The sequence below is a fragment of the Pan paniscus genome, chromosome 16 (genome assembly GCF_029289425.2).
Source record: "Pan paniscus chromosome 16, NHGRI_mPanPan1-v2.0_pri, whole genome shotgun sequence".
Classification (NCBI taxonomy): Eukaryota; Metazoa; Chordata; class Mammalia; order Primates; family Hominidae; genus Pan; species Pan paniscus.
In genome coordinates, this window is record NC_073265.2 from 64,681,087 (window position 1) to 64,693,354 (window position 12,268).

The 12,268-nt window shown below is 42.2% G+C and overlaps 1 protein-coding gene across 2 annotated transcripts in view; it reads right to left on the reverse strand.

Annotated features, from left to right (window-relative positions):
- PTPN9 (protein tyrosine phosphatase non-receptor type 9) overlaps positions 1-12,268 on the reverse strand; it is a 107,353-nt gene that overhangs the window by 13,196 nt on the left and 81,889 nt on the right. For both annotated transcript variants that reach the window (XM_034939164.3, XM_063596807.1), the window contains exon 8: positions 7,117-7,210. In XM_034939164.3, coding sequence (XP_034795055.1) covers positions 7,117-7,210 — 94 coding nt within the window. The remainder of the gene's footprint in view (positions 1-7,116; positions 7,211-12,268) is intronic.

Below are 12,268 nucleotides of genomic sequence, written 5' to 3' on the forward strand. Positions count from 1 at the left end.
ATCCTGGCTAACATGGCGAAACCCTGTCTCTACTAAAAATACAAAAAAATAGCTGGGCGTGGTGGCAGGCGCCTGTAGTCCCAGCTACACGGGAGGCTGAGGCAGGAGAATGGCATAAACCCGGGAGATGGAGCTTGCTGTGAGCTGAGATCGTGCCACTGCACTCCAGCCTGGGCGACAGAGCGAGACTCTGTCTCAAAAAAAAAAAAAAATTCATTCATCATCAGCCATCATGGAAATGCAAATCCATACCACGAGATACTAATTTATACCCACTAGGATGGCTACAGATATCAAAGATAGATAATACTGTTGGCAAGGATGTGGAAAAACTGAAACCCTCATACATGTGTAAACCCTCCTTATACATGGCTAGTGGTAATGTAAAATGCTGCAGTTACTTTAGAAAACAGTCTGGTTGTTCCTGAAAAGATTAAACAGTTACCATATGACCCAGCAATTCCACTCCTTAGCAAAATAACATAGGTCCATACAAAAACTTATACATAAATATCCATAGCAGCATTATTCGTAATAGCCAAAAATGGAAACAACTCAAATGTCCTTCAACTGATAAATGAATAAAAGTGGTATATCCATACAATGGAATATTATTTGGCAGTAAAAAGCAGTGATGTGATGATACATGCTATGACATGGATGGACCTAGAAAACATTATGCTACATAGTCTAGGATTCTCTTTGTATGAGATCCCTAGAACAGGCAAATCTATGGAGATAGGAAATAAATCAGAGTGGGTTAGAGGGAAATAGGTAGCGACTGCCAAGGGTGTGAGGTTTCTTTGGGAAATGAAAAAAATGTTCTAAAGTTGTTTGTGGTGATGGTTGCACAACTCTGTGAATATACTAATAGCCATTGACTTATATACTTTAAATAGGTAAATTGTATGGTATGTGAACTGTTGGAGGCCGAAAGAATGAGGGTCATGATCAACTCAGTATACCACTGGAGGCTACATGAGCAAAAAGGAAACTGTTCTCATGAAAGCAGGATGCTGGCAAACTGACAAACTGCATCTGCCGCCCAGAAGGAATGCTGAGGGCAGTCACGACCCAGGCACAAGTGTTTCTTATAGTTAGGCACATCTGAAGCCTGTTAGCAATAATGTGTACCTGTGATCAATTAAGCAGCTGACCAATCGTTACCTCCTCCTCCCTGCTCTTGGTACCCAATAAATACAAAGGGCTGTAGAAGCTCAGGGCTGCCTTTGCTCACTAGAAGCAGGGAGTTCTCTTCTTCCCCATGTTACCCTTCCTTTAGAATAGTTATTTTTGTCTTAAGTTTTCATTGCTATGTTTATCCCCCTTCATTCAGTCTCCTAATGACGGTCTCAAGTAATAACAATAGTAACTGCCCTAGTGACATCTCAAGCAGTAATTGTGGCAGTCTGCCAGAGTGAACTATATAACTCAATAGAAACTGTTATTTACAAGAAAAGGGTCCATCAAGACTTGCAACACTGTAGCACAGGACCAAATGAGAGGCAAGGCAAGCAAGTAGGAACATCTGGTCCATCCTGCCACACACAAAAGGCAAAAAATGTGAATGGAGAAGAAATAAAGCTACATCTCATACTTAGGACCATCAACAGGACGAGCCAAACACCTGGACTCCATTACTACCTGAATTAATGCAAAGCAACTTCCAGTCAAATTCAAAGGCATCTCAATGAACAGCTCCTGACTACCTCTCTTCCAGGGTATTCTCCCACCTCCTAATGTCCTCAGTCTTAATTACTTCAACATCATTTTTTATAAATACCTACTCAAAAGATCCTTTGATCCAGGCTGATAAAAGAGAAACATCAATCAGCTGCAGTTTTATGTTATAGTATAACTAGTTGAGAGTTGAATGGATAGAAGCAGTGGAATGGATAAGGGAAGGTGTGAAGGGTTACAGAAGGACAAAAGAAAAGTTTCAATAGCAAACTAGGGAAAACTCATAACCCACTGCATTACAGAGAGGTCAGACTGACTCTTTCCTCAACCTATCACTCGTTCTCCTGTGGGTCCTATCACTGGGAGGGCAGTCTGAACTGTCAGTATCCCATAGCTAACCTCCTAAGATATCTCCACCTCATGGTCAAACCCATGTTACTTGGATTTGTGTTCGTTAGCCAGTCAGTCTACCAATTTATCACTCTACTATTTATTTAGTCAAGAGTTTCCTCCTTAGAAACTGTTTCTTTGACTAAATAAATAGTGGAGTGATAAACTCGGAGTTTTCCCTCCCATAGCAGCTAGTATTGACCTCATACGATTACTGTCCTACCCTGACTCAGACAACTTCACTGAGCTAATAGACCACCTGCAGCAGACCCAGCATGCTAAAAGCCTCACTCACTTCCAAACAGGCTTCTCAATCCAGGGTGCACCCAGTCAGCCAAAGCCCATCCTCTACTCAACCTGGCACATGCAAATGGTATACCCACTCGAGGGCCAAGGGGAGAAGGTATGGAAAAGTACAAAAGATTTACCTAGTATATGCCAGTCAGCATTAGTAAGAACATAAGGAGGAACTAACTTCATGCTTTGAAAAGAATTGTCACTTCTTTAAAGAAGACATTATTTCTTTATAACTAAGAATTACCAGCTTTAGCACTGGTCTCTGAGCTGATTTTTAATTCCCAGGGAATTAAAATTTTTAATTTCAGCAACTTCGGAAGAATCACTGGATATTAAAACTGAAGGCCGGGCGCAGTGGCTCACGCCTGTAATCCCAGCACTTTGGGAGGCCAAGGCGGGCAGATCACAAGGTCAGGAGATCGAGACCATCCTGGCTAACAAGGTGAAACCCCATCTCTACTAAAAATACAAAAAATTAGCTGGGTGTGGTGGCGGGCACCTGTAGTCCCAGCTACCCGGGAGGCTGAGGCAGGAGAATGGCACGAACCCGGGAGGTGGAGGTTGCAGTGAGCCGAGATCGCACCACTGCACTCCAGCCTGGGCGACAAAGCGAGACTCCAACTCAAAAAAAAAAAAAAAAAAAAAAAAACTGAAAATGACCCAGAGATAAAGTATACACTTGGGGGAAAATTGGAATAGCAGGAAGAACAAACCCGGAACACTATGTTATGAGCCATTGCTATAGACTGATCATTTGTGTCCCCCATAACTTCAAATGTGTAATCCCAACCCCAGACCCTTAATGTAATGGTATTAGGAGATGGGGCCTTTAGACAGGTGATTAGGTGATTAGGACCATGAGGACAGAGCTCTCACAAATGGGATTAGTGCCCTTATAAGACAGAAGAGTTCTGAAGTGCTCCCTCACCCCTTCCCCTTCTGCCATGTGAGGATGCAATGAGTAGACAGTGGTCTATGAACCAAGAAAGGGGCCCTCACCAGACCCCAAATCTGCCAGCACGTTGATCTTGGACTTCCCAGACTCCACAATAGTGAGAAATAAATTTCTGTTGTTTATAAGCCATCCTGCATGTGGTATTTTTGTTACAGCAGCCCAAACAGATTAAGGCAGCCATGTTCAACAGAAACTGGGACTAATAGCTTTAAAATTCTAGAAGCAAATCAAGTAAACAATTCACTAAAAAATCTGAATCCTCCAAATAACAAGGTATTGTATACTTGAAAATTGCGGACAGCATATTTTAAGTGTTTTCACCACAAAACAAGGTAAATATGTGAAGTAACGCATATGTGGTTTTTTTTTTGTTTTTTTTTTTTTTTTGAGACGGAGTCTTTGCTCTGTTGCCCAGGCTGGAGTGCACTGGTGCGATCTCGGCTTTCTGCAAGCTCCGCCTCCCAGGTTCATGCCATTCTCCTGCCTCGGCCTCCCGAGTAGCTGGGACTACAGGCGCCCACCACCACACCTGGCTAATTTTTTGTATTTTTTAGTAGAGACGGGGTTTCACCGTGTTAGCCAGGATGGTCTCAATCTCCTGACCTTGTGATCTACCCGCCTCGGCCTCCCAAAGTGCTGGGATTACAGGTGTGAGCCACCGTGCCCGGCAAAGTAATGCATATATTAACTAGCTTGACTTAGTGTCTCTGCAATTCATACATATTTTTAAATATTATATTGTATACCATAAATATATACAATTTCTATCAATTAAAATTTAAAAACAACTAAATGTCAGGAAACAGAATGGAAAAATAGCCCCATAGGTGGAAATTCCATGAGAGTGTTAAGTCCCCAAAGCTAAGTAAATAAATTTTTTTTTGCTTTCGGCCCGCAAAGTAAATAATGTCAAAAAAACTAAAAAATAAAATCAAAATAAAATCAAAAAAAGCCTAAATACTCCATTTACTATAAAAATAAAGCCTCCGCTAATGTTTCAGTAAGGAGAGGGACTACAAATCAGACAATGATCTTCATATTAACCACAGGATGATTAGAAGAATCTCCCAGTACACTAAGATTCACTCATTCACAAATATGTCCTGAGTGTCTGATATGTGGCAGGCACTGTTCTAGGTACTGGAGACAGGGAAGTCAACAAAATGGATAAATACAGATATCTCTGACTCCAGAGCCCCAACTCAACCACTGTACTCCACTCCTTCAGGGCATATACGATGATGATCTCAGCAGTACTGATGAATTTACCCTCCAGCCAGCCAGTCTCTTAGCTCAAATGCTCCTGCAGGAAAATCTTCTCCAAGGGTCCTGGATAGGACTGTGAATTCAGTTTATGTGCTTGAAACAATAGGGACAAGAGAGTTGGAAACCATGATCCTGGGGTCCCAACCCACATATCATATATGCCCAAATACAAGGCAATAAGTTTTCCAAAAATTATTCCCCAGAAAGAGAAGGGATATAACAAGTCCTTATAATGTGTGTCATGTTAAAGAGGTACTATTTAAATTACTTTACTGTGTGTCATGTTAAAGAGGCACTATTTAAATTACTTTACTTTGCCGGCGCAGTGGCTCATGCCTGTAATCCCAGCACTTTGGGAGGCTGAGGCAGGCGGATCACCCCAGGTCAGGAGTTCAAGACCAGCCTGACCAAAATGATGAAACCCCGTATCTACTAAAAATACAAAAATTAGCCGGGCATGGTGGCATGCACCTGTAATCCCAGCTACTCGGGAGGCTGAGAAAGGAGAATTGCTTGAACCCAGGAGGTGGAGGTTGCAGTGAGCTGAGATTGCGCCATTGCACTCCAGCCTGGGCAACAAGAGCGAAACTCTGTCTCAAAATAAATAAATAAATAAAAATAAAACAACTTTACTTTGAACAACCTCAGTCAATGCTGGGTTTTTTTTTTTTTATGAGATCACCTAACAAAATTGGGTTTTTCGGAGATATCGCCTAATAAAATTGGTATATCAGAAGGGAAAAAAAGGAAGATAATAATAATTTAGTCATTCATCTCAAAATTCTAAGGTTGGATGTTGCTGTAAACAAGTTATATTAAAAAGGAATTATGGCCAGGCACACCGGCTCATGCCTGTAATCCCAGCACTTTGGGAGGCCAAGGTGAGAGGATTGCTTGAGCCCAGGAAGAACTTAGGCAACACAGCGAGACCCTAGCTCTACAAAAATAAAATTTAAAAAAATCAGCCATGTGTAATGGCGTGTGCCTGTAGTCTCAGCTACTTGGGAGGCAGAGGTGGGAGGATCGCTTGAGCCCAGGAGTTCAAGGGTGCAGCGAGCTACGATCAAGTCACTGCACTCCAGCCTGGGTGACAGAGTGAGACCCTGTCTCAATTTTCTGTTTTTTAAGGATTTTACAAAGGAATAAGTGAATGAATCATATTATAGGGGATGCATAAGATGCAGGATGAATTAAAAAACCAACTTGTCCTGGCCGGGCGCAGTGGCTCATGCCTGTAATCCCAGCACTTTGGGAGGCTGAGATGGGCGGATCACGAGGTCAGGAGATCGAGACCATCCTGGCTAACATGGTGAAACCCCATCTCTACTAAAAACACAAAATATTAGCCGGGCGTGGTGGTGGGCACCTGTAGTCCCAGCTACTCGGGAGGCTGAGGCAGGAGAATGGCGTGAACCTGGGGGGTGGAGCTTGCAGTGAGCCAATATTGCGCCACTGCACTCCAGCCTGGGGGACAGAGCAAGACTCCGTCTCAAAAAAAAAAAAAACAAAAAAAAAACTTGTCCTAATGTTACCCTAACAGATTTTCCTGGTTTAGGATAAAATTTCCAGTCACAATGCCACACACTTAAAAGTAAATAAAGATGTTGTACTCTGGAAAACCTTGTTAGACTGACTCAAAAATTGGCCTGTAATTCCAGCACTTAGGGAGGCTGAGGCAAGAGGATTGTTTGAGCACAAGAGTTCAAGACCAGACTGGGCAACATAGTGAGAACTTGTCTCTACAAAAGTATTTAAAAATTAGCCATGTATGTGGCACACACCTGTGGTCTCAGCTACTTGGGAGGCTGAGGTACAAGAATCACTTGAGCCCAGGAGGTCAAGGTTGCAGTGAGCTGTGATCACTGTACCTAGCCTGGGCAATAAAGCAAGACCTTGTCTTGAGGGAGAAAAAAAAAAGTGGCTCAAATGTGACAAAGACACTAAAGTTAAAGGTGTATGTAAAGTGTTTGAATAAAATGTTCATTAAATATCTCTGTTAATAGATTACATATGAGGCTTTTAACATGTAGATATAATCAAATTAATATATTAAATAATATAGTCATTTGACCATTTCATCTCTATCCCTAGACATTTATGTATACATAAGTTGTCCACAATTTCCTCAGATACAGATGGAGAAATCTTACATCTGTCACTTACAATCAAGGTTGCTTTGTATTGATGCATATATACTCACCAAAGGAATTGCACTATATGACCATGACTTTACAACTAAGGAGTAAAATGATAAATAATTTAACATCTATGAAGCACCTACAATACATCAGACCTTGCACTATCAGCATTCACATAAAGAATTTCATTTAATTTCCACTCAATACTGTGAGATGGGCATTTGAGGACTTGCCTATGTCACAGACTAGTATGTAGCAAAATATAAACTCAAACCTAATCTCTCTGGCCTCGGAGTCTACTTTCATTCTACCGAAGTATTAGTAAGCTTCACTTTGGAAGAAGCTCTATTTCCCCCAGTGCACCTAAAAAGATTACATTTATCTGTCTACCTGAGTATGGCCACTTCGCTTTGTTAGCTTCACTCTAGTTTGGTCCAGGCAGGGTACATCCCCATAACGGTTTTTCTCTAGGTTTCCTGGAGACCTGAAGGAAACGAAACAAACAAGCAAGAATAAAGAAAAAGTGGGGACAGTATGTATGTACAAAATCTGACCATGCTAAAGGGGTGTCAATTACTCTTAGGGGTGGAGACATGGAAGCTTTTCAATTTCTAGCCCATACAGTTCCATATCATTTAACATTTTTTGTGGTAAGTACATACTACTTCTAAAAGTAAACATATCTCCATTCAAAAGAGAGAGGGAGACCAGGCATGGTGGCTCACACCTGTAGTCCCAGCACTTTGGGAGGCAGGAGGATTGCTTGAGGCCAGGAGTTCGTGAGCAGTCTGGGAAATGTAATGAGAGCTTATCTCTTTTTTTTTTTTGAGACGGAGTCTCACTCTGTTGCCCAGGCTGGAGTGCAGTAGCGTGATCTCGACTCACTGCAAGCTCCACCTCCTGGGTTCACGCCATTCTCCTGCTTCAGCCTCCTGAGTAGCTGGGACTACAGGCTCCCGCCACCACGCCCAGCTAATTTTTTTGTATTTTTAGTAGAGACGGGGTTTCACCATGTTAGCCAGGATGGTCTCAATCTCCTGACCTCGTGATCTGCCCGCCTCAGCCTCCCGAAGTGTTGGGATTACAGGCATGAGCCACTGCGCCCTGCCTAATGAGAGCTTATCTCTAGAGAGAAGTCAAAAAATTAGCCGGGCATCATGGCACACACCTGTACTCCTAGCTACTCAGGAGTCTAAGGTGGGAGGACCGCTTCAGCCCAGGAAGTCAAGGCTGCAGTGCGCTATGACAGCGCCACTGCACACCAGCCTGGGTGACGAAGAGAAACCCTGACTTAAAAAAAAGAGAAGCTGGGTGTGGTGGCTCATGCCTGTAATCCCAGCACTTTGGGAGGCCAAGGCGGGTGGATCACCTGGGGTCAGGGGTTCAAGACCAGACTGGCCAAGATGATAGAACCCTGCCTTTACTAAAAATACAAAAATTAGCCAGGTGTGATGGCACACACCTGTAATCCCAGCTACTCAGGAGGCTGAGCCAGGAGAATCGCTTGAACCTGGGAGGTGGAGGATGCAGTGAGCCAACATCACACCACTGCACTCCAGCCTGAGTGACAAAGCAAGACGTTATCTCAAAAAAAAAAAAAAAAAATTAAATTTAAAAACAGAGAGAAGGAGTGGGGATGGGAGTCCCAAATGGCCAAAGCAGAAATTGGTACTAAGAAGTGGGGTGCTTCTGTAACAAATAACTAAAAATGTGGAAGCAGCTTTGGACCTGGGTAATGGACAGAGCTGATAGAATTTGGAAGTACATGCAGAAAAAGCCTATGTTGCCATAAACAGGCATAAAAGGCAATTCTACTACGGGCTCAGAAAAAGAAGAGCTATAGAGAAAGCCTCAATCTTCTTAGAGATTACCTAAGTGATACTGATCAGAAAACTGGTAGAAATATGGGTGATAAAATCCATTTTGATGAGGTCTCAGACAGAGATGAGGAGCACATTAGTAAAAAGAGAGAGAGGGAGAGAAGGGGAGAGAAATGGGGTATACCACCAAAAAAACTCTAGCTGCAGATAAAAATTTCTACTACTTATTTGTCAAAAGATGTTCAAACCAAATCTCTTCAATTCCAATTTCATTTTCTTTTTGAGACAGGGTCTCAAAGGTCTCCAGGGTCACCCAGGCTGGAGTCCAGTGGCACAATCACAGCTCACTTGCAGCCTTAATCTCCCTGGGCTCAGGTGATCCTGAGCCCAGGAGTAGCTGGGACTACAGATGCACACCACCACGCCCAGCTAATTTTTAAATTTTTTGTAGAGAAAGGGTTTTGCCACATTGCCCAGGCTGGTCTCAAACTCCTGGGCTCAAGCAATCCTCCCACCTCAGCCTCCCAAAGTGCTGGGATTATAGGTGTGAGTCGCTGAGCCTGACCTTAAATGCCAGTTTAACATGGTTAGGTTGATAACACATATTGACTGCACTCCATTCATCCAGTAGCTTCACTAAAATGATGAAAAAGGAGTATTCACTACAAACCCAAAAAGTGACAGTGGAGACATCAGCACACAAAGAGTGTTCAACTCATTTTGACAGAGAAAAAGCAGATAGGAGGATTTTGGCTGACGTGGCCAGACACAGAAACTAGGACCAAGGGAGGTACCTATAGAGAGACAAGATGGCACACCCTTAGAACTCCCTTACCATGGAAAGCAAGGTGAGGAACAGAGCTAAAAATGGGAATAAAATGAAAATCTGAATGTTATGTAGTGAAAATCCCTGACCCATTCTCATTGTCCTGACCTACACTCATATCCAAGTTTGGATCCCCTCAGCGGATCCAAAGGACAGGAGAACTCTTCACTGGATAAAGTAAACAGCATCAGGTGAAAGAATTCTGTCATTTGGAGAATACCCAACAAAAAGCTAGTTGTCTGATCATTATAATCTGAAGCTCATCCATGCAAAACGAGCTTCCATGCAGCTTGTTTTTGTTTTTGTTCATCACTGTCTGCTTTTGTAACCATGCAGCTTTTAAGGACCATAAATGTGAACTAAAAGCCAAGGATCTCAATGTAATTAAGGAAAGCCCTTACACAAAGACTTTAATACACAATTCAAATAACACAATTCAGGCTGGTCACAGTGGCTCATGCCTGTAATCCTAACTCTTTGGGAGGGCCAAGGTGGGAGGATCACTTGAGCTCAGGAGTTCAAGACCAGCCTGGGCAACATAGCAAGACCTTGTCTCTACTAAAAATTAAAAAAATTAGCTGGGCATGGAGGTACACACCTGTAGTCCCGGCTATTCAGGAAGCTGAGGTAGGAGGATCACCTAAGCTTGGGAGACAGAAGCTGCAGTGAGCTATGATTGCATCCCTGCACTCCACCCTGGGTGACAAAGTGAGACCCTGTCTCAAAATCAAACAAAAAATAAACAAACAAAAAACCCCATAATTCAAACACATGGGGGCTACAGAAGTTTAAAAAAAAAGATAGTCAATAAGAGAAAAATAACCTCTAAAAGGCTATCAGTATCCTCAAAGAGAAAATAGATGATACAATTATACATAAAACAAGAAGAGAGTGCAGTGAAAAAGGAACAGAGAAGAAAAGCTCTTGGAAATTAAAAATAATATCCAAAATAGGAATTTTAATAGACGAGATAAAAGAGAAAGTTGAGGAAATTTCCAGAATACAAAACAAAACAAAAAAAGTGATGAAAATATGAGAAAAACTGGCCAGGCACAGTAGCTCATGCCTGTTATCCCAGCACTTTGGGAGGCTGGGGTGGACGGATTACTTGAGGTCAGAAGTTTAAGACCAGCCTGGCCAACATGTTGAAACTCGTCTCTACTAAAAATACAAAAATCAGCAGGGCATGGTGGCACACGCTTTGTAGTCCCAGCTACTCGGGAGGCTGAGGCATGAGAATTGCTTGAACACGGGAAATGGAGGTTGCAGTGAGCTGAAATTGCGCCACTGTACTCCAGCCTGGGCAACAGAGCGAGACTCCGTCTCATTAAAAAAAAAAAAAAGAAAAGAAAAAGAAAATATGAGAAAGATGAAGAAAGTTAAGAGAATCATTCTGGGACATAAGTCAGCAAACTATGCCCTGGCCACTTGTTTTTGTAAATGAAGTTTTACTGGAACACAGTCAAGCCCATTTATTTCTGTACTCACTAAGTATATATTGACAGTGTTGAGTCAGTAAACTATGCCCTGGCTACTTGTTTTTGTAAATAATGTTTTATTGGAACATAGTCAAGCTCATTTATTTCTGTACTCACTAAGTATATTTTGACAGCGTTGAGTACTTGTAACAAAGACTGTAAACCTCACAATACCGAAATATTTACTATCTTACCCTTTAAGAAAAAGTTTATCAATCCCATATATATATATATAATCTATATATTTACATATAGAGAGAGCGCGAGCGAGAACTAACATAATACAAGGAAAGAAATCATTTAAAACACAGTGTAATAAGAAAAGCCCTAGAACTAAATAACAAACCTTCAGATTAAAAGAATCTATCAAGTAACCAACGTAATAAATTTTAAAAGAGGACCTACACTAAGGCACATCATTGTGAATCTTTTTTTTTGCAGGGGGTGGACAGAGTCTCGCTCTATCCCCCAGACTGGAGTGCAGTGGCACAATCTTGGCTCACTGCAACCTCCGCCTCCCAGGTTCAAGGGATTCTTCTGCCTCAGCCTCCCGAGGAGCTGGGATTACAGGAGCCTGCCACCACACCTGGCTAATTTTTATATTTTTAGCAGAGACGGGGTTTCGCCATGTTGGCCAGGCTGGTCTTGAACTCCTGACCTCAGGTGATCTGCCCTCCTCAGCCTCCCAAAGTGCTGGGGTTACAGGCTTGAGCCACTGTGCCCAGCCTCTCTCAATCCTTTTAAATGATCTATTGTTTTCCTTTTTTCTTCCCTGGGCATTTTAAAGATAATTTCTTTTTCTGTTTAAGAAAGTTAGACTGGGTGCAATGGCTCACTCCTGCAATCCCAGCACTTTGGGAGGCCAAGGAGGGCAGATCTCCTGAAGTCAGGAGTTTGAGACCAGCCTGGCCAACATGGTGAAACTCCGTTTCTACCACAAATACAAAAATTAGCCAGGCATGATGGCACACGCCTGTAGTCCCAGCTACTCAGGAGGCTGAGGCAGGAGAATCACTTGAACCCAGAAGGTGGAGGTTGCAGTGAGCTGAGATTGTGCCACTGCACTCCAGCCTGGGTGGCAGAGTAAGACCCCATCTTAAATAAATAAATAAATAATAAATAAATAGATAGATTGAGAAAGAATAAGATCAGACAATTCACAGACAGCATCACTAGTAATTGGAAAGGCATTGCCTTAAAAATTCTGAGATAAAGTTATTTCTAACCTAGAGTTCTATACTCCAGCAAAATAGAATAAAAGAAAGAAGATGGTCTACAATTAGGAAACAAGATCCAACAAAGGAAAGAGGGAAAACTGCAAGATAAAAACTGAGGAACAAGCCTAGAGAATAACCAACCACAGTTTAGACTAGAATGAAAGAAAAAGTTCTGAAAGTGAGGTCTCAGGAAAAAAAAAA